Raw genomic sequence first — 22,385 nt, 5'->3', positions numbered from 1 at the left:
AATGAGAAGCCTTAAAAGCTCTAATGTATTACATACATATATACATTGACTCATCATTTATTTTATACCAGCCAGACGACCAGTATAATAACTAGAATATATTATCAAACGTTACAACACAACGATTGATTAGGAGCTTTGTCGACTGTCGCCCATTTTGCGAACTCCTGACCGACCTCCCATACGAAAATACGTGCGGTCGTACTATCGCCACCTTCTACCATTTCATGAGGTAGTTCACTATTCAACGGCTGTATGTGAAGTTAGCCGGTCAGTCCGTAGTCGGCATTGGCGGCACTCTGTTTGGGTATCGTCACGTCGTGGATTTTAATCTTATAAATGTAAAAATATATGAAATTATAGCCGTGACATTTAGCCGCACAAAAAAAATATATTTTTAAAAGTCAACCTAGTCAATGTAAAATTAATTAGTGCTTTTATCGGAAATTGTTTTTAAACTTAGTTTGAACATCGTATTTAAAACAACATTTTAATTACACGAGCGCATAGTAAGTAAAAATCAACAAAAAATTAATTTTTTTCTAGATTATAATTATAATTGTTTTTTTATTCTTTAATGTCTGCTCACAATATCTTCTATAGTTTCATTATAATTGAATTATGGCCTATATTATTATCTGATTTAATAATTGCTATTTAATATTGCTATACAATATTTAAAATAATTCCTGTCAGTTTTAATAAGTCAAATATGATCATTTACATTATCACGGTTGTACACGTGCGTAACCGGCGTATCGGTATGGTTTCATTTTACAAAATATAGAAACGCTGCGGTGTTTTGAATTCAGTAACTTATTGAACAGTAGAGGGCATTGACTGTACTGTATTTAAATATTATTTACAGCTATAAAAATTTTTCTAGCGAAGCCCGAATTTTCTGTTTAATAAATGACCAAAATAACAATAATGCATTAAATTACATAATGAATACGTTCTATAAATTACTCCAAACACTACCTATGGCATTTCAAGAGATTCCAGACGACTTTGGCACCTCTCCATAGTTAAAAATTAAGTTATCATTACGTATTATTTTGAATGATTTAGGAATATAATTTTATAATTATTATTGTATTTTGTTCTATTTTAGAGCGTGATTACATATGTAATTTTTGGTGCTAAAATATAATCTTGTCAATTATTTACGATAATGATTGTATATTAGGCCTAAAACTTAAGATATGTGTTATTAGTAAAACCTCAAATTTTTAAAATAGTCATATTCATTAGTTGATGATTATTTTATTTGTATTCGCTGTTTTCATTTTTAATTTCATTAAATAGTTTTTTTTATTAATTTTATGATTTTAAAATATTATTTTTTTTTCTCACTAAATGTATTTCTTACTATCAAACAATTTTAAATAAATGTGGCGTACTTGAAATTTTAATGAAGGTTCTCAAAAGAAAAATTTCTACACTTGTAGTGTATTTTTAACGTAAATAAATTAGCAATATATACTAGATATATGTTACCATATCATATATAGGTTATAATTTGCATTTTTCCAAAGCAAATCCTCCAGTTTCTTAATAATCCAAGTAAACTTTATGAAATAATACTTAACTAATTGATACTCAAGTTAAATTTCAATTATACATCCCTTTTTCTAGAAAGGAGCATGACTTAACTACTTACAAGTAGTAAAAGTTGTAATAAAAATTAAAAATTCTTTAATTTAATGTATGTACTAGTGTTCCAATAAAACATGTAATGTTTATTAAACTGCTGTTTGTATTAGTTTGTATAATTGACACTCAGGTTTTATTTTCTTTCGACATACCAAAACACCGTTTTTAAAAAAGATTACTAAATGTAGTATAACATATTTGATAAAGTGCTTAAAACCTTGAATTTATTTATAGCAACAATTAAACATTTTTATTCAATAGAATTTTATAAATAATGTTCTATTGAGAAAAATGTATTTTTAAAAACCGTCAGTTATAAAGTACTAAGTACATATACTTGTATTTGGGAAGAAATATCGAACAAACACAAACAAAAATTATATTTGTATCTACAAAATAGATTATACTAAATATATATAGTAAAATATAAATTAAAAACACTCAATATGATATAAAATAAAAAAACATTTTTAGTAATAAAGCAAATCTTGAACAAAAGTTAATAAAATAAAATTTAATTTTCTACTTGTACTAAAATTAATATTTACTAATTTTTCAACAGTAAAATATAAACTATTAAAAGTTAATTTATTTGTACATTTTATAATATACAAAAAAAGTTTTCTCACTTATGAGTGTATTGATTTTAAAAATATTATACAGGTCGATAATGATGTTATAATAAACGTATAACTTTTGATTCATTAAAAATTTGTGTTTATTTTTTTTTAGCATGAATGCAAAGCTGAAAAGGTATTAATTTTACTTTATGTTTTTTTTGTCCAACTCAATTTTTTTCCAAAACTAAATTTTTTTTTAACTTCAAACCACTTTTTGGTAATATTTTTAAAAATAATTTTATTTAGTAGTTTCTTTGTCAATTTTATTACAATTTTAATTTAATACCGTTATTACAATATAAAAAAGTACTAGTTGATATTTTTATTTAAAATACCGTAGAAAGGAAGATCAGAGTGATGGAGTCACTAATTTTTATAAAAAGTTTAACTTATTTTGAATTTTTGCAAGGTCATCTAATTCGAGAAAAACGACTGAAAATTTGAACCAGCTTAAGTTGCTTTTTTTATTGTCCTACAATTACAGTGGTCGATTGCCGTTATGGTACATGAGTATCTTTAGCGTTTGAGGTATAGAAGTTAAATCCTATCAGTCGCGTTGATTTTATATACTTTTTTCTTAATGTTTTTAAACATTGGAAAAAAGTTAATAATTTGTTTGATTTTTTCTCAATCTGACCTCTTAGAAGATATAAAAACTTGAAACATACGTATAAAAAGTAGAATATTTTCAAATTACTCTTTTTCATGATAGTGATTTTCATGACCGTCAAATATTATCTTACTTGTCCTAACAATGCCACATTCCCACTTGGACGAGGCCCTATTGTGCTGGGATTTTTTAAATTTATATATTCTTTATACTTATAAAAATTTTCATGAGAAAAATAAAATATGAAGATAGCCATTTTCAAAAGTAGATTTTAAGAAAAAAATTAGTATAAAAATATCTTATTAATATAATAAATTTGTTACTTTCACATTAATGTGAAAATATGTTTTACTTTTATTATTTTTTACAATAGTGCCCAACTTTTAATACCGCAAAATAAACATGAAAGTATTCAGAATTTTACAAAAGTAAAAATGGAGTAACAATATAACAAGAAAATATGAATAAGATATTTTTTTACTAAATTAATTTTTTTATACACTTTCTCTAAAATATGACTGATTTTTTTACATTTTAGCAATTTATGAAAATTAATTTTTTCATTAATTGCGTCCAGTATTTAAATAAAATAAATAAATTTAAAAAGTAACTCGTAATATTTAATAGATGAAAAGTTAAAACATCGTCAAGATACGTGGAACGTTCTGTATTTCAGTATGTATTAAACTATTACTTTTTATTATTTGTTTATCTTAATATTGTTTAAAGATAGCAAATCCTAACAGTAATATGTAAAATAAATAACGTGTCTTCTTTCTAAAGTCAACCTTATGTTCTATTTTTGATAAAAAAAACTTCAACTTTACGTTATTCTCAATATGATAGATACATACGTGACTAAAAGCTTTTTCGTTATTTTTATTAAAATTGCATCGATAGTTCCAAGGTTTCTATTTTATTCCTTTTTTCTGAATTCGCTTAACTACACGATAAAGTTAACATAGTCGGTGTATTTCGCTTCTGATAAAGTACTCCATAAAGTGTCGACTATTTTAGAACTGAAATTTTATTATCACAAAATATGTACTTGTCAGTTATTGTAATAATAATCGTCTCGAGTGCATTATTTTCTTGAGATGTGTATGTTATCAATTATGATATGTTTACAAGTACTAGTCAGCAAAATAGTCTATCGACATAAATGTCAGAATTATTATGTTCTATAACAATAGTGTAATATAAATAACGTGTCAAATTGCTATATTTAAATATAGGACACCGAACACATATTTAGCTTCGATGCGAATGTGAAAAAGTATTACTTTTATTCTGATAATTTTTTTTTTTTTAACTCTTACCATTTTCTCAAATTTGACCTAATTGAAGACATTACTCTTAAAAATTGAAAAAATTCCCTCAATCCCTGTAAATATGAAGAAATCTCAAAAAATTACTATTATAAAAATCGGTAAATTTCGACTTGTTTTTAAACTTTTTTTTAAATAGGAGAGGGTCCCTTTCCAAAAGATTTTATATTTCATAACTGAAATTATAATTAACTAACGAGGATTAAAATAATCATAATAATAAATAAGTATTTATTCGTGTATTATATTTATAAATCATAAAACTTGTAAATAGAAAAATATAATTAAGGAAATAGTAGTTGATGTTTCATTTAGAATAATCTAACAATTTCTTCAAAAAATTAAACACTATCTACAGATTTGCATCGAAGCGATTTTTAATAATGATTTTAATTATTATTAGACATCCTATATACTTAGTCTTAACTATGCCGTATGCCAGCTGCACTAGGTTATTTTATAAATTGTACATATTAATGAATATATTCAAATTATTATCATTGATAATATATTTTTTTAAGTCATGTGCCAGAAACGGCACAAAAATTCTAACACCTGAGGCACTTGCCCACTATGACCCTCCTTAAGTACGTCTTACGTAGCTATTAAGTTAATAAAAAAAATCTTAATAAGTTTTAATTGGTAAAATTTAATATATAATATGCTTGTTTTAAGAAGTATACTATTATCAATCAAGGTTCGTTAAATCAACTCAGTTTTATGAATTTAGAAAAAAAATTTAAATCAACACTTTTTCAATTTGGAGTTCTTTTTAAAAAATTTTACTATTTCACTAATGATAACTTATTTGAAACTTCCTAAGTTCATTTTTAAATATTATCATTTCATTAGTTTGACTTAATCTGATATAAATATAAATATATTGTATGATTATATAATATAATCCGATTGTAATAATTATTATTTAAAATACTTGAAACGTGAATACCGAATTATATCCTGGTTTGTTTAAAATTCAATATAAATTATTAACTTTCTTGAAAGTCCATTTGGAAAATTATCATCAAGATCTTCAATTTTGGGGAAAGTTCATGAAATTGTGATGACATCAGTCTTTTATTTTACCGTCTCAATATCGATTCTCATATACCCTTAAAACTTATTGCACTATTTCAACAAATTTCTCTATAAAAGTAATAGTAATAATATTAAACATAATTTTTATTTTATAATAAAACAATCAAATTAAAAGCTACAATAAAAAAAAAGAAAAAATTATTTTATTTGTATTGAAATTAGATAAATATTTTTAAACAAATTAAGTAGATAATTAATGTTTATTAGACAAGCTATAATACTAACATTTTGATTACTACAAGATCTTTAATTTATAAATAATTGATACTATTGCATATTATATTTCATTAAAATTGAATTAGACGCAGAATTGAACTGATTTTAATAATACTTCAAAAATTAAAAAAATATATTTTAACTTTTTCTAGAGAAAAAACCACTGAGTTAACCTCAGATCATTGAGTCTTTATTGTGTTTCCATTACTGAATAATATGTGCAGTTGTAAATTGTTAAACATTATTTGACTTCTTGCTTGTTTATGCGTATTTAGTGCCTAATTTATAATAATGATACAATTTTTAAATAGTAACAAATTACAATGTAACTAAATCATCTCATTTCTATAATGCATTATTATAAATTGTAGTTTGTTTAGAATAAAAAATTGACATTACTGTCTTATTAGTTTTATGTACTACCTTTACATAAAAAATTTAACTATTTTGTAGATTTTTGTAAATTATGTATTCTAATGTGAATAATTATAAAATTATACTATTTTAAGATAATTTAAATCCTAATTATTATTATCTAAATAATTTCAAAATCCTATGTTGGAGTGACAAGAGTAGGTTAATTGAGTTTTAACCTAATTCTAGCCTAATTTTAACGCTACATTTAATATTATACTATCGATAACTAAATGATAAAATTTTATTTTATCGCTGTTAAGTTGAGAAACAACATACTTTGTGTTTAATTGGCATTACCAATATTTTTTGGCGAATTTTCTAATGCCATTAGTAATACTAGTACTTTTTTCTGTTGATGAATTTAATTAAACAAAAAATTAACAGATAGCCAATCGTATAAAAGATAGAGCTAAGATAGTTATTTCTATATTATTATATACACAATTAAATTTTTCATTGACATCTGAAAGTTGTTATTATGAGATATTGTTCCCGAAGAAATAATTTTACAATATAACTCTTGATGAACGCGATCGTATTTGTTCTTTAATTATTTTTCGTGTGATAAGCTAACTAATAATTTCAATAATGAATTTAATTTAATTAATGCGAAGCAAAATATTAACAGCTGTATCACATTTCTGGGATTCTTATAAATTTGCTAATAGGAATATTTTCTGCTCGTTAAATTTTATTATGTTGAGAATCAAAACGCTATTTCAAGTACTATTTCATAACAGCGAATTATTTATGTTTTTGCTAAGTTTGTTTTCTTACTTGTAAAATTTTCTAAACAACTGATCTACTGAATAATGTTGACAGCACTCTGAATAATAACTAAATGTCCAAAGTTTAAGTTCAAAAACATAATTTATGATATATTTAAATTATAACAAAACTACTTGTTCTACTGAGGTATAAACTCAAGTGAGTGAACTATGACACGATTTACAAAAGATTCTAATTATAAAATATAATTTTACTTTCCTACGTTTTCTGTCAATATTAAAACTATAGCTAGCATTCAATTATGTTGTTTTCAAGGTCGTTCGTAAAAATTTTTTATGAAGGAGCAAAATATTTTTTTAAATATTTAATTTCATAAACCGCTCAACAGACCAAGTGTTGAATACGTGTGTTATTTATAAAATTATGTGTCTCTATATAAATTTAATAAATAAAACCAAACGTCGTGTCATCAATTTATAAAAACAATGCCCTTAATCCTGAAATTCATAATACAATTTAATAGAAACTAATTTTTTTTATCTTTTAATTAAAAAAATTTCATTTTGCATAATACAGAACGATTATAAATATTGACCAAGCAAAAAGTCATGAGTTCATGCGTTCTCGTGAAAAATACATTAATAGATTTACAACAACAAAACTATTTGATTCAAACGTGAAAGACCAAGCTTTTTAAAAATAAATGAAATGAAGCGTTTGTTCTTATATTGCAGTGTTGATAAATAAAAATAAATTCCTAGATACAGGTCCTTTGATCTTACCGGAACCGAAAAAAACTACAGCGCAGCTTTAACAGAAATATTTTATATGCTGTTTATTGAAAAAACTTAAACAGAATTCAAAACAATTTATCTGTGTTATAGAATTCTACTATTTATCAAATTAAACAAACTGATTTTTATTGAACTTTTCTCTTGTGATTGATGTAGCATCGAATAAATAGAGACAAGATCATACATAAGTCATAGGGTTAGAGGTTCAACCCCTCTTCGACATGTTGAAAAAATAAATTTACTGAATAACACCCTTATTAAGTTAATAATGTATTTATAACCAAATAAATATATTACACTTTTAATCGTGTAAAAGTACATGAAACGATAATCATCGTTTAATATATCTGTATAATCATGTTGTCCATTTGATATAAAAATAAAGTCTCTAATTGTTATAAATCAAAAAATAAATTCGTACCTGCCTAGTTTTCTAGTTTTGAAACAAAATATCCCTATAAGTTTTGTGTAAACTATGCAAGGAACGTAAATCAGTTATATGAAAATATAAGACTTCATTTTGTAGGCGTCAGGTGGGGAGACTAGTTTACAATTAAGCCCCTTAGAAATTTAGCAAAATTATATGCTTGCTTTATAGAAATTATTTTTCAAAGTCAAAACTATTTAAAGTAGTCTTCCCTTTAAAAAAATTATTATCCTACGCCCTATGTTTGGTTTAACATAACCTCTTAGAAAAAAATTGTTTTGGGTTACAGTCTTGAGACTAATATTTTATATTATATAACATGTATGATTAGACTTTAATAAGTATTCCAAGTAAATTTTATTGTTTAGAACCTTTCAGAAAAATGTTGAAAATCCGCCACTCATTAAAAATTTGAAATTTAATCATTTTATAAAATTTAATGTTTCAGATAAATTACTGTTAATTGTTACTATTGATTCAGAATAAAATGGCAAAACAACAATTAGAATTAAATGGATCCAGATCTGAATTTAATTTTCGAGGGTGTCTAGTCGTTTTAGCCAGTTTTATATGCAATGGGCTAGTATTTGGATTTATTAATTCCTATTCAGTGACATATGCTCATTTAAAAGAAAAGATGGAAAGTGCGGGAGATAAAGAATCTGCATCTAAAGCGGGTAAGAATCGTACAAATATAAGAAATTAACTTCGATTAAAATTAAAACGTATTTATTTGTAACAATTAACTCATTTATAACTGTAATGTATAGATTTGATGTCTATATAAAAAGTAATAATTTTTTAACTTAAATTCTTAGTAATTTATTATAGAGTGACTTAACAAATTTCGTATAAGAAAATTTAAAATAACCTCGTGTATTTATTGAATAATTTGTTTGGATGTGTAATGTGGTTATATGTGATGAATAGTCTTTTATTAACAATTTAGGTTCCAGAAATCACAACAAAGCCCCTTTATCATCATAATTGAATTATTTTATTTTATTTGTCCCTGAAATTTATACATCAAAGAAAATGTACTCTTCGAAAAATTTTTTAACCATTCAAATATTCTCATAGTTATACTAAACTAATTTTATAATAATGAGCATCTAAACTTAACTCTAATTTATAAATCAATTATCATTATGGCTTATTGAAATATTTTATATAACTTAATGTGTAAACTTATTGTAATTACATTTATTTAAATTAATATTTTTGGGATCTTTAAGTATAATACCACTAGTTATAGGTATAAAAAATTGTCAAATTAAATATAATAAAATAAAACACAATACACATATTATTATTTTAAAGATCGCAGTAGAAAATAGAAATGAAAATAATAATATTTGCGATGATACAACTATAGCAACCGATAACAACGAGCGTACTGGCAGTTAATTCTAAAAATAAATTACCCAATATAGTAATATACTAATATTTTACGACGTTGCCAATCGTCCAAAACCTGTACATAAAATTGCGGCTTATCCGCCCCCGCATCCACACGATTGGTGCCTTGTTTATAATAAACGTTTCAGAATATTGCTCGGACGACGCTCTCAGTCGTCACTAACACTGCTCGTATGTGTATCTGCATGTACTAAGGAAAACAACTTGAATTTTCGCACTTGACAAATGTATTACAACTATTTTACTATTTAAAAATTTTCATTTTTAATTAAAATGTAGAATTAAGAATATACAATTAATTCTCTTTTTTTAATTAATTTTAATAGGGGGTGCGATCGTCCCGTCGTCCAAACCACGAGCTGCCACTGATTTAAACTATTTATACAAAAAATCATTATTTTATATTGACGAAAACAGGAATATTTTTTTGGCAAGCGAGGTTTTATTTATGATTCATTTTTTCATTAAACATTTTTTTTCTGCATTGCTGTTATAAATAATAAATAACAAATAATTAAAAAGTAAAAAAAATGTTCATTGGTAAATTTTTTGGTTATATTGTTAAAAAAAATTATAATCAACTTGGACATTCGTTGCTATTTATTTCGAGGGTAGGGATTGCAACTCTCTGTACCCTTTGGGTGCGCCACAGTTATTACATACTGTGTTATGACTTATTTTTATCCATATTTTAATATGAATGAGAATCGTCGGTATTTATTGCAATTAATTGAAACGCATTTGAACTAATATACCCCAAAGACCGAGCAACATGACGAATATGATCACCTTTAAATTTTTGTATAACATTTAAAATTTCAATTTTTTTGCTTAACACTTTTAGTATTCAATAAAATAAACGGAAGAAAAAAATTATCTTCTAGCTCATAACATTTTGCCTACAGTTCAGGTTTATGTTAGATTTAGACTTGCCAATTTTCTCCTGTACTCTAAAGTTACTTATCAAGTCTACAAAATATTTGTATGTGCTGGATGTATTCTTTGAATACTATTTAATGTAAGGTTTACAAATTTATATTTATTCTTATATTATTTTTAGCTTTGGTTGGTTCTCTTACTATGGGTACTACATTCCTGATGTCACCTGTCGCTGGTGTTTTGACTGATCACATTGGTATTAGATTAACCACATTCGCTGGCGGTGTTATAGCCTGCTGTAGTTTACTATTATCATCATTCTTTACAAATGATGTATGTATTAAAATTAAAATATAATTTATTTAAATTGTTAGCTTAATTTAAGCTTTATTTAACAATAATCAGGAAAAAACGCGCGAAATCTACGATTTGTAAAAATGTTTTGTGTTGCTGATCATTTTATTAAAAATCGCGTTAATTTATAGACATTATCTAATTTAAAATAGTTATGTAATAAAAATTTTATTTTATTTTCGAAACCATCAATCCGTTAATATTATAATTAATTAAAATACGTCTTTGATGCATAAATAAAAAGTTATAAAACGACTGTTAGTTAGAAAGTTCATACATGAAGAACTCATTACTTATATACTCTACTGACGGTTTTTACCCAGTAAATTAATCGATTAGAGTTTCACACATTGTGCTGAATTTTCAAAGAGCTTGAGAATTGTTATTCATTGGAGATTCTTGTTGCGAATTTGAAATTAGTGCTAAAATTACCATTTAAAGGACATCTTTTAATGATTAAAGTGGATTTCACTTAAAACAACTGACTTAATTATTTGACTGCGACACATGTTATTTAAGAATGTGCAACAATTTTTATTATGCTCATTTGCTTGTTTTAAAAATATTTTTATACAATTCTATGATATAATTAAGAATATATTAATACAAAAGTACTGATTAAATATTTAATTATTTTTATTTACCATGATAAGTATCATATGTATTGTACCAAAAAAATGCATTTTAGGTATTTGTTAGTTGGGTTAAATGAGGATCTAATTATTTTTTAAACTTTTAGACGGAGAATAGATTAAATGATCGATAATCAGTTTTGAATCAGTTACCTTTTGGGATGTTCTTCTAACAGTATAAAAAAAGAATTATAGGTCGCCATTTAGCTTAAAATTATCCTAAAAATTAATTTTTTCTTACAATAAAAATGATATTTATCGTGGTTCATAGAAATAAATAAATCTAAAACCAATCCTTTATTATGAAAAAATTATTACTTAACAAAAAAATAAATGAATTAGTATTTTTCATAAATCACACTCTATGTGTATTCATGAAAAACGTTGCCATGCAAATCAACTAAACTAAACTAATTATTAAAATAAAAATAAATAGTAATTAAAATAATTGTCTTTAAAACATATTCTAACAAATATTTATTTTATCTTGGTAAAATAATTATATTTAAGAGATCAAGTTGTTATATTAGACATAAATTTTATCTTTATTGTTAAATGACTTCAATTAAAATTTATTGTACAATTGTTTAATGTCATATAAATTGATTCAATTTTTTATTAGGTAGTTAAAATAATTACATTAGATAAAATATCATTGGTGACTTCATTTGAACTTTAATAAGTGAACACCAAATGATAAATTAAATAAAATAATTTTAAATAATGTGATCAATTAAAAAAAAGTTATAAGTATAAAGAATCATGTTTTTCATGTTTCCTGACTAAAATAAAAAATAGAAATTTCCTTTTTAATATTCTAAATAGTATTAATAGAATACATTTTTAAGTTAAGTATTGCCGCCTGTGTCTTAGCCTTAACAAGATATAGAGCATAATATTTTCAATAATCTTATAATACTCTTATAAATATACAGATTAGAGCTCATATAAATAAAATAAATATTTTAAAAGTAATTTAAAATTATAAATAATCCATTATCCTTTTATACTCATGTAACTAAGTAATGGTTAAACTATGTAGATGAATTCATTAAATAAAAATTTTAACAAAATGAAACCACTTAACTTACAAAAACAACAATATATTAATAATGATACATTAATATTTTTCTTATTAACAAAATATATAGATATTTCATTAATTGAGAATCATTGTATTTTTTAGGTTGAAGTACTATACGTTACGTATGGACTTTTATACGGTATTGGTGCATCCTTAGCATACACTCCATCTTTAGCCATCTTAGGTCATTATTTCAAAAATTACATTGGTCTTGTTAATGGTATAGTAACAGCTGGTAGCTCATTTTTTACTATGGTCCTACCCTACCTTGTGGGATATCTTTTAAATAACTTTGGTTTCAGTAACTGTTTAAGGTTAGTAATTTTTATCATTTTAATTCTTCATTGAATAGTCATCTGTTTAATAATCATTATCATAATTCAAAATTTATACTTAATTAAATTTTTTGAATGTATTGATACTTTATTTATTATATTCTTATTTATACTATTATATTGTAAATTAGACATTGTTCATATAAATTATAAATAAATAGTCTTATTACATAATTTTATGTCTTTAACTCGATATCTATATTAAACTATTAAATACATTTTCGCCTCCAGTATTTTTAAAGGGTCAATGTAATATACATCGTTTATTCTATTATTTAATATGACCATTAAATCAACAAAACAAAGCGACCATTAAATTTTTATATATTAGGGTGTTTATGTTTACAATGGTGTATTTCAATAATATGTCATTACATAATATTGAAAAAGTCTTACTAAATTTAGTATGCCTTATATTACAGTATATGATAAATATGCTATATCGGTCATCAAAATAATCTGGTAAATTTGTTATACTCTTTTAAACGTAACTAATTACATGAATAACTTAAGTGTACCAGAATTCTATCTGAACTACGTTCAAATTAATCTATTGAAGTCATGACTTTATCAATTTTTTTTATATATATTTTTGATAACTCTTTTAATCAAAAATTATTTGTTCATTAATTAAAAATCTAAATTGAAATGGATTTATCATTCAAATTTTAATTAAAATATTTTGCACAAAACAACATTTTTAAATTTATGGTTAATTTTCACATAAACCACTTTTAATTCGATTTATAAAATATCAGGTGGTCTTTATTACTTTTAAACTTTAAGTATACAATAGTACGTAATTTTTCCTATATTGTAATCTGAGGGAAGTTAATCCGTTGCCTGTGTGTAATATAAATAAAAAATAATTATAACTATTTATACGTCATATATACAGTATTTAGGTCTTGCGTCTAATTATATAATAAACATTCGCTTTCTTGGAAAATTACTTAATGTGCTTCGATTTAAAAAAAAAAAATGTTTAACAAAAGTACTGTCACGAGACTCCGGTAATATTATTGGGCGAATGTCGGAGTGTGGCTCGCTCACTCGCATTTTAAAATGTCGACCGTTTTCGAGAAAACGTTTGATAACGACACCATTTTAGTATTTAAGGTTTGAAATTTTCACCAGACCTACTCAAAGACATTTCTGATATATCATCAAAAATTAACGCAATCCGTTCAATTTTAACAGTTCTACAAGTTTCTTTATTTTACGCCTACACGCAGTTTTTATTAGGACTCGATTTTGCGTGTGCACATTACAATATATTTTGTGTATTTTATCAATCATAATAGATTGATAATTATATATAAATGTCTTGGTGGATTTTAAGTATTTAAGTTTGTACATATATTATTAGACAGTACAGTATTAATAATCTTATTTATCTCATATATAATGTATAAATCAATGAGATTTTCATAAATATTGAAACTTATCTAGAATAACTATGCTGTACAACGTCAAATCATAGTAACCAACATTCTTATCAAATTTGTCTTTTTTACATAGCATTAGGAATAAACATTCGTAAAATTTTCAAAAATATTCATACAATTATTATAATTAGAATATTATTAATTATTTTGTATATCAGGAGGATATGGGTGGTTTCCTCCCTTGCTATAAATATATTTTTAGGCCGACTTCCATTAAATATGGCTATAATGACCTTTTCTTTTATTATAACTTTGATTTTTAGAAAATAAAATGTTATAGTATCTTTAAAAAAGTAAAATATTTTCCTAAAATGATTTTTGAATACTCCCAATACCTCAGTAAACAAATGTCAAACTTATACACAATACATTTTACTTTTTCATCTTTTTGAATTATCCTGATTTTAATAATTAAATTTTTAATATATTTTTGTTACAATGATTCTTATTTAATATTTTTCTTACAAAACACATATCGTGCCAGGCGTAGCCGGATATTCTTATCGGAATGTGTGGGGCCTACTTATATGGACGGCCCTGTAAAGGTCTCTGGTCTGGGGTGGAAGCCCAGTTAGGTGGAGCGTAGTAACATATACAATCATATACATACACAGATCTTACAGTCATATTCATAGCACATATCTAAAAATCATTATTGAAAGTTCTTTAAATTCTTGTAGAAATATCAAATTCAGCTTTTATTTTGATATAAAATGATTTATTTTTAATTAAAAGTTTAATAATATTAATTGAAATAGATCCTTGATTGGACAGTGGATTAATAAATATTACATAGCATAAAAAATCAATTAGTCAAAATATTTTTGAAAGTCGATTTAAAAATTTATGTATGTTATAAATATTTTTAAAAAAATTATCTATCAATTATTTTGTAACTTTATAACTGAAAAAATACTCATTGTTATGTTATTTTATATTACAGCTTTCTATTTTGATTTTAAGTATTTTAAATATATATTAATATATGTTGAATTTAAATACATTCACTTTATTAAAAAAATTACAGGTGGGAGGCTGCTTTGACTTCTATACTTATAATAAGTTCTTTGGCGTTCAAACCAACGTATAAAATAGAAAAACCTGATATAAATAAAAGTATATCCGAAGAACTTAAATCACTGGTTAACATCGATGTCTGGAAAAATCCTAAGTATATTATTTGGGCGACTATGATACCTCTCGCTTTATTTGGATATTTTGTTCCATATGTTCATTTGGTTAGTCAACAAATAATCTAGGCTTTTTTTATTCTTGCACTCATAATTTGATAAAATTTATAGGTTGAATTTGTAAAATCAAAATTTCCAGGAAGCGATGGTAAAATTCTAGTAACTTGTATAGGAATTTCTTCTGGAATCGGAAGACTGGTATCAGGGCCAATATCTGATCTGAAAAAAGCTAATAGAATAATGATGCAACAGGTACATAATTACAGTTCATACATGCAACAAATACAGAGTGTTCAGTAAGTAAGGAAACAGGTTAATTTTTACAAATAATGAATACAATAGAAACTCGTGTCCTTACTTACTGAAAAGCCTATATATCATTCACATTTATTGATTAACTAATATCCTAAAATTGTTCAATCAAAAGTCAGCCATTATTTTGATCAATTAAATAATAGCAATTAATTAGTTTAAGAATTTTAATTTATTAAAATATAACAAAATTTATATCCCAAAAAATTTCTTATGAAAATTCATTTTAAGTAAATTTATTTATTAAATATCAAGATGGTTTTTATTATATCATAAAATGTAGGTATTGTTTCTCTAAAATTTAATAATTCTTTGCAGAAACAAAAAAAGCAATTAATAAAAAATTTAGGATGTAAAGTAGCTCGTTAAAAAGTTTGTCCATCTAAAAAAAAATAAAGTGATGGCATCGAACACTACATTTATAACACATAATCAGTAAGTTATTAATAACAATAACTGAATAATTATGCAATTGTGAGAAATAAAATATTTTATTATTTGATTTTAATTAATTTTATTAGGTTTGAAAAAATATGTACGATATGAATATTTTTTTATAATTAACTATACTTTTATAACACTGTTTACCACTTTAATAATATTTATTAAAAAATTACTTTATCATTGTTCTACCATTGTTTCATTGCAAAACGATTTCAAAATAGATGTTTAAATAATTTTGTTTTCATTATTTGGGGATCAATATTGGCACTTCATAAAATACAAGGAGTGCAAAGGTTCTCTTGATGTAGTTTTGTATGAAAAGTTCATTCAACCTTGTAAAAATTATTAAAAAATTTAAAAGAATTTGATTAACGTATTTCAAGGCTTTTTACAATATTTTAATATATTATACCGTAAATAATAATTTGTTAAACGAAAATTTCTAGTTTTTAAAATTAATTTTTTTGTTATCGATTAACTAGTTTAATGATTATTAAATATGTTTATAATTTCACTACATTAATTATCTACATGCCGTTTATAAAAATTATAAATTTAAAAAATTTTATATCATGGATAATTATATGATAATTACGTATACAGTAAATTTTTGCTAACTTTATTATCATATTTAATTAATCCTTTATTCTTACCTTATTCCTATATAAAGTAATAATAACCCTTATGTATCATTTATCAAACTAAAGAAATAATTTGCAACAAACTAATTTTCCACAAAACTTATGGTTTAATTGTAAACTGTTGTGTATTACTATGAAGTGAATCGAATCATAGCAATTATTATTATTTATTCTATAATTTTTATGAAAATTCATAAAATAACGTACATAAAATTAAATCATACGTAATTATTGAAGATATGAGCCACTGGATTGACCTAATAATTTATTTGGTTTGATAAGAAATCTTTATTATAAACTTGTTTATAATAATCTATATATATATAGCCGTAAAGTATACTGTAGACACTCAATTGGTAATGCTTAAATAAATATTTACGATAGTTTTGTGATGAGTTTAATCGTTAAATCGAATATAATGTTTCAAAACATTCTAAATTTATTTACAGCTAAAATTAAAAAACTTAAACTAGAATTTATGTCGTGATAAGGAAGATCATGAACTTGGTTTAAGATATTAGGTTATTTCGATTGTTACCTTTTCTAAATTTAATGAATGTGTCCTTGACTCTTAAACCAAAATTTACTGTGCTCAATAGTATTTACATAAATATATTAATCGTGTTAAGACAATAAGAATTCTTCTGCTATTCTTGGTTACTTTTGTTGATAGCGTATACTTATTGCATTTTAATTAATTCAGAAAAAATTACTGATTAAAATAGTTACGCCCTGATTTAAGAAGTTGATTTACCTTTGGATTAGATCCAAATTTAAATATTTATTTTATTAATAATGAATTGATGTTATGTTGTTATATTTTTTAAAACAATGCTAAATTTTCCAAAACAGTTAACTTAAATCTATTGTAAGACTTTTAATTCTAAAATGTATAGTGACTACTTATTATGATGCGTACAATATTCCTTTATTATTTAAAATGCAAACGAGAGAAAAAACTGTTTATTTTTTTACTAAATTTTTCTAAAAAATTTTAAAATGGATAATTTTTTTACACAACTATTATTTATAATATCTGCTCAAGATATATGATTCAACTTGAGTTATGCCAATTTGTGACAACTATTGTTTTCTTTCAGATTTCTCTAATTGTTATTGGATTAATGACTATGTGCATGATCTGGGTACCTCATTTTACCATTTTAGTATTGATAACATTAATTTTGGGATTGGCTGATGGCTGTTTTGTAAGCGTAATGGGACCTATAGCTTTTGACCTATGCGGACAAAAAGGGACTGCTCAGGCCATCGGTTGTATACTTGGACTCTGCTCTATACCCTTAACAGTTGGTCCTCCAGTTGCTGGTAAAATATTATAAAAAACCACTTTAAAATTTCAAGATGTTTATTTTATCTAAATCTAGGTTGGATGTTCGACAAAAACCAATCGTACGACGGAGCTTTCATGTTAGCCGGTGTGCCACCTATTATTTTTGGTGCTTGCTTATCTTCTATATCATACGTGTCATCAAAAGAAATGAACAATGTAAATAGAGGCTTCAAGGGACCAAAACTAATTAATCAAACATCCGAACTATTAGAGCCAGAAGGTAAGCAAAACCATAACTATAAAGACAACGAACAACGTCCTCTATTGAACCCGAAAAATCTCGTACCAAAATATTCACATTAGTATTAATTAAATATTATTGTGAATAAATCATACTAGTCAGCGATTATTTCTTTGCTAATTGCATTTAAATGTCGAGCAATAATATAGAGTATACTTATTTGCTTTTATATATGTAAACCAGACAAGTTTATATAAATATTTTTAGAACATTAATGATTACAAATATTTATTTACTTAATTTTGTACATTGTTATATTTTGTTGAATTTAACTATTGGATGTTATTAAAAATAAAATCGCACTGAGTGTTTAACACATGTAGTTACTAATTGAACCTAGTGTAGCGATTTTTTTAACTAAAAAATCATAACACTCACTGATAAAATGTTTGATTACGTTGTATTTACCTAATTTATAACTCGGGCTTATTAGTTATTAATGTTCTCCTTTGTTTATCTTTTTCACTGGTATGTTATTAACGTAATTAAGGTAGCTAGTTGATGTATCGCTAAATTGGAAATTATTTATAGTTAATTGTAATTTCAGGATATAAAGAAAAATTAGACAAGCCGTAACATTTTTCTAACAAATTTCATAAAAATAAATAGCTTATTAATTTTTTTTTTTTAATAAAAATTATCTACAAACTTATTGCAAACATTTATAATAAGAATGACGATAGTACATTTTTTTTTACTACTTAAGAAAAGCAAAAGGTACCACTACATTGTTAGGAATTTTTTTTTTTTACTCTTTCACAATAAGTAAGCATTTATAGGGATTTGTATTTTTTCCTTAATTCTACGTAATTATTTAACAAAGTTACTCTATAGATATTTATTAATTTTTAAATTTTTTTCGTTAAGATACTATGTGATATATTTTAAATTGTTTTCAATTAATTATACAATTTTATTGCCTTCATAAAATATGATACATTGATACCATAAATGGAATATGCATAACACATAATTGTGTGAAATAATGAGCATTAACGGATCTGAAATGACGTCTAAGTAAGTTAAAATGAAAATATTCTTTTAGGGTTTAAAAGTTTGTAATATATTTCTGTGCCTTAGGTCTAGAAGGGTCAATCTATAATAATAAAAACATTTTTTTTTATTTTCAAATAACTATTGTAGAAAAACTAAGTATGTTAGTAATATTATCGAACTTGCAACTTAAAATAGAAAAATCTCATTCTACTAAAGTATATTTAAATCATGTTGCTAACATACTTAAGAATCCTATAATAGTTATTTGAAAATAGAATAAAAAATTTTTCCATTTTCGTAGATAGGCTTCTCTTAATCCAAGGTACAGATTTATTTATTTTTTTCATCACTTCATTTGATTTTACGATTCTTACAGTAGAATATAGATAATTAATATTCACATGTCATCTACATGCATCATTAATGTATTCATATTTATTTTCATATAAGCTATAGACACAATCAATTTTCAACAAAAATATTGGGATAATAAATTGCATGTCATTCATAATGTGCATGAAACAAACGTATGCAATTTTTTTATGAACATTCCCTGTAAATACACAGTCGACATTCTAAATAATTAACTAACTTAATTTTTTTAATAGTGTGATGTAACTTATAACTGTCTTTTCTGTCTTTTAAGTAAATGCAAGCAGAAGTCAATGAACTTAACTTATCTAAATTTATGGTTATTGTTTATTTTTTTCTTTGGCTCATTATTAAACTTTTATTGTTTGCGGATGATGCTGTAAGATTAGCATAAATATTTTACAATATAGAATTTATAACATAATTTAAGTGTCAATAGTAGAAGCTAATATAGTTATTTAAATATGGAAATTTTTAATATTAGATTAAACTATTTTGAAATATTATTTTATATATAATATATATATTTAAATAAAAATCCAATTACCTGAAGAAAGTTTAGTCGATAATATATAGTTAAAAACACAGGTAATACTTAGTTTATATAAATAAATATTATTATAATTCCTGTTAATAATAATTACTAATAGATGGATAATTATTATACATGTTATTATTTTAACGCAATTTTCTATGCTACTAATTAGATTAATTATGCTTTAAACAGACATTAAAATATTAATTTATAACAAACCTTTAACACTTGATATTAGTTGGTATGTTAAATTACTTTAGTACATATCATCATAATAAAATACTAGTAAAACAGTCATTGTTTTTGGGTCGTATTATCAAAATTAAAAAAGCCTTTCTTAATGAATGTTACGTTTTACTAATAATTTTATTAATAAAATTATCAAGAGAGCTAAATTAATTTTTCCTTTACCCTAAAACAATTTTTATACAACATTTAACATAGTTTTCTTCATTTTTGGAAGTTAAACCTTCTAGTCTCTATAGCTACATATATGCCTAGGAACTAATGAGGAACATAAAATAGGATTGAAAAGTGTAATTTTTTAAAAATTTTCATTTTAAACTTGATATTTTATTGTTATTTAATTAAGCACGGCATACTCATAAAATAATTCACTCTTCACTTAAAAATTAAGAGTACTAATTTCGTTTATGTTATATCTAATACAATAATTTTTATTAATTATACCATAATATTCTAACGTGTTTAATTATTTATAATTAACTTATACTAATGAGTTTCTTAGTCATTGTCAGTTATGTTGGCATACTATTTTCAATTGTTAAATTTCATACTTCATGAAAATAAAAAATCACTTTAAATATTTTACAGACATTTTTAATATAATTCTCATATATAAATAACCGTTTGGTTTTAAAAATTATTTATTTTAATGTTTTTTTATTACTTCATACATAAATAAAAAAAAGATATTTTTACTTTCAGAAATGCAAGAAGTAAATTGTTGATTTCAAATTACTCTTCAAAAGAAATAATATTTACACCTTCTGCGTTCGCATGTATTCATAATGGAGGATGTATGTTACATTTAATAAAAACAATGTGATATTTTTGTTACATATAACTAACCGAATTGTAATTTTAATTTTGTTGTTTCTTAATTTATGATAAATGAAATTTAAACAACATTTTATTTACTTATCTTTCAGTTAATAATATTTTATAGATATTATAATTATTATGTATAAGAACTGTTTTAAAGTAAATTATTTTTGTAAATTATATTTAATTTGTAACTTTTTTTTCAATTAAAAAAAAAATCAACATTAATGCAACCATTAAATAAAAATTTCAATAGTTATTGTAAATGTTTTTTATATCATTTAACTAAAACTAAATAATATTATGTATTTTTTTTTTTGTGTGTATAATTTATTTCTGAGTAATTTACATATTTTTTCACTCTAAATATAACTACATCAAAGACCGACTCATTTAGTAATATTCAAATATACACATCAATTATACATATAATACAATGTACAGTCGAATTTAAATGAATATTGTAAATAACATTTAATATTTATTATATTTAATAATATTTATTATATTTAATAATATTTATTATATTGAATAAATATATTTTGGTTTCTAAAAAAAAATTTTATATTTTTTATAGTAATTAAATAAATTTTAATTGAAATATAAGGTCAATTTAAGTGATATTTGAAATAAAAAAGTTAAGTTACTTAATGTTATATATTGTGATTTAATAATTAGAAAAATCACTTTAATAGAATGAATCTTAAAGTGTTAAATATTAAATTCAAACTAATTTCAATAAACTAAATAATTTATTATACAATATTCATAGTTCCATTTTTTAATAATAAAATATAAAAAATCAAAGTTTAATTTATGATGAACTTAATAGTTTTCAATTTTCCCTTTACATCTTAAAAAGTTCTACAGTAGTTTTTATTATTTTATGAACATTTATATTGTTACTAAGAGTTTCAAATCCTTAATAAGCCATTCTAATGAACTAATGTTAATCTAAAGTATGTGGGCAATTTCTAATGTTACAATAATTAATGTCTTATAATATCATTGTAGTATTTAAATTATGAATTTTTATTTCACCTACATATATTTTATAAATAAGTTATTTGTTAAATTCCCTTAAGCAATGTTTTAATTCCTTGAAGACTTAGTCTAATATTTTTACAAAATATTAATTCCTTGTATGTGATTGCGCAAATAAATTTTTCTATTAAAAATAAACATTTTGATT

The 22,385-nt window shown here is 23.6% G+C and overlaps 1 protein-coding gene across 5 annotated transcripts; it reads left to right on the top strand.

Moving 5' to 3' along the window:
* The first annotated feature begins 235 nt into the window (after window positions 1-235).
* On the top strand, window positions 236-21,314 carry LOC126901866 (monocarboxylate transporter 10). 5 transcript variants are annotated; one of them, XM_050678734.1, is made up of 10 exons: window positions 236-509; window positions 2,389-2,409; window positions 3,514-3,561; window positions 8,344-8,572; window positions 10,375-10,526; window positions 12,366-12,577; window positions 15,074-15,284; window positions 15,348-15,488; window positions 17,734-17,959; window positions 18,019-18,753. In XM_050678734.1, exons 4-10 carry the CDS (start codon window positions 8,383-8,385, stop codon window positions 18,285-18,287), a joined length of 1,401 nt encoding a protein of 466 aa, XP_050534691.1. In that variant the 5' UTR covers window positions 236-509; window positions 2,389-2,409; window positions 3,514-3,561; window positions 8,344-8,382; the 3' UTR covers window positions 18,288-18,753. The 5 variants fall into 5 exon arrangements, 4 of the variants coding, with proteins under 4 accessions (XP_050534691.1, XP_050534690.1, XP_050534693.1 ...); XR_007703137.1 differs by lacking the exons at window positions 2,389-2,409; window positions 3,514-3,561 and adding exons at window positions 19,093-19,242; window positions 21,077-21,314 and having other exon boundaries at window positions 237-509; window positions 18,019-18,204; XM_050678736.1 differs by lacking the exons at window positions 2,389-2,409; window positions 3,514-3,561 and adding an exon at window positions 21,077-21,314 and having other exon boundaries at window positions 237-509; window positions 18,019-18,204.
* The last annotated feature ends 1,071 nt before the right edge of the window (window positions 21,315-22,385 follow it).

This window comes from Daktulosphaira vitifoliae, unplaced genomic scaffold (genome assembly GCF_025091365.1).
Source record: "Daktulosphaira vitifoliae isolate Bord-2020 unplaced genomic scaffold, ASM2509136v1 Scaffold_3, whole genome shotgun sequence".
In the NCBI taxonomy this organism is placed as follows: Eukaryota; Metazoa; Arthropoda; class Insecta; order Hemiptera; family Phylloxeridae; genus Daktulosphaira; species Daktulosphaira vitifoliae.
The sequence above is the reverse complement of the archived record's forward strand: the minus strand, read 5'-3'. Positions and strand labels throughout refer to the sequence as shown.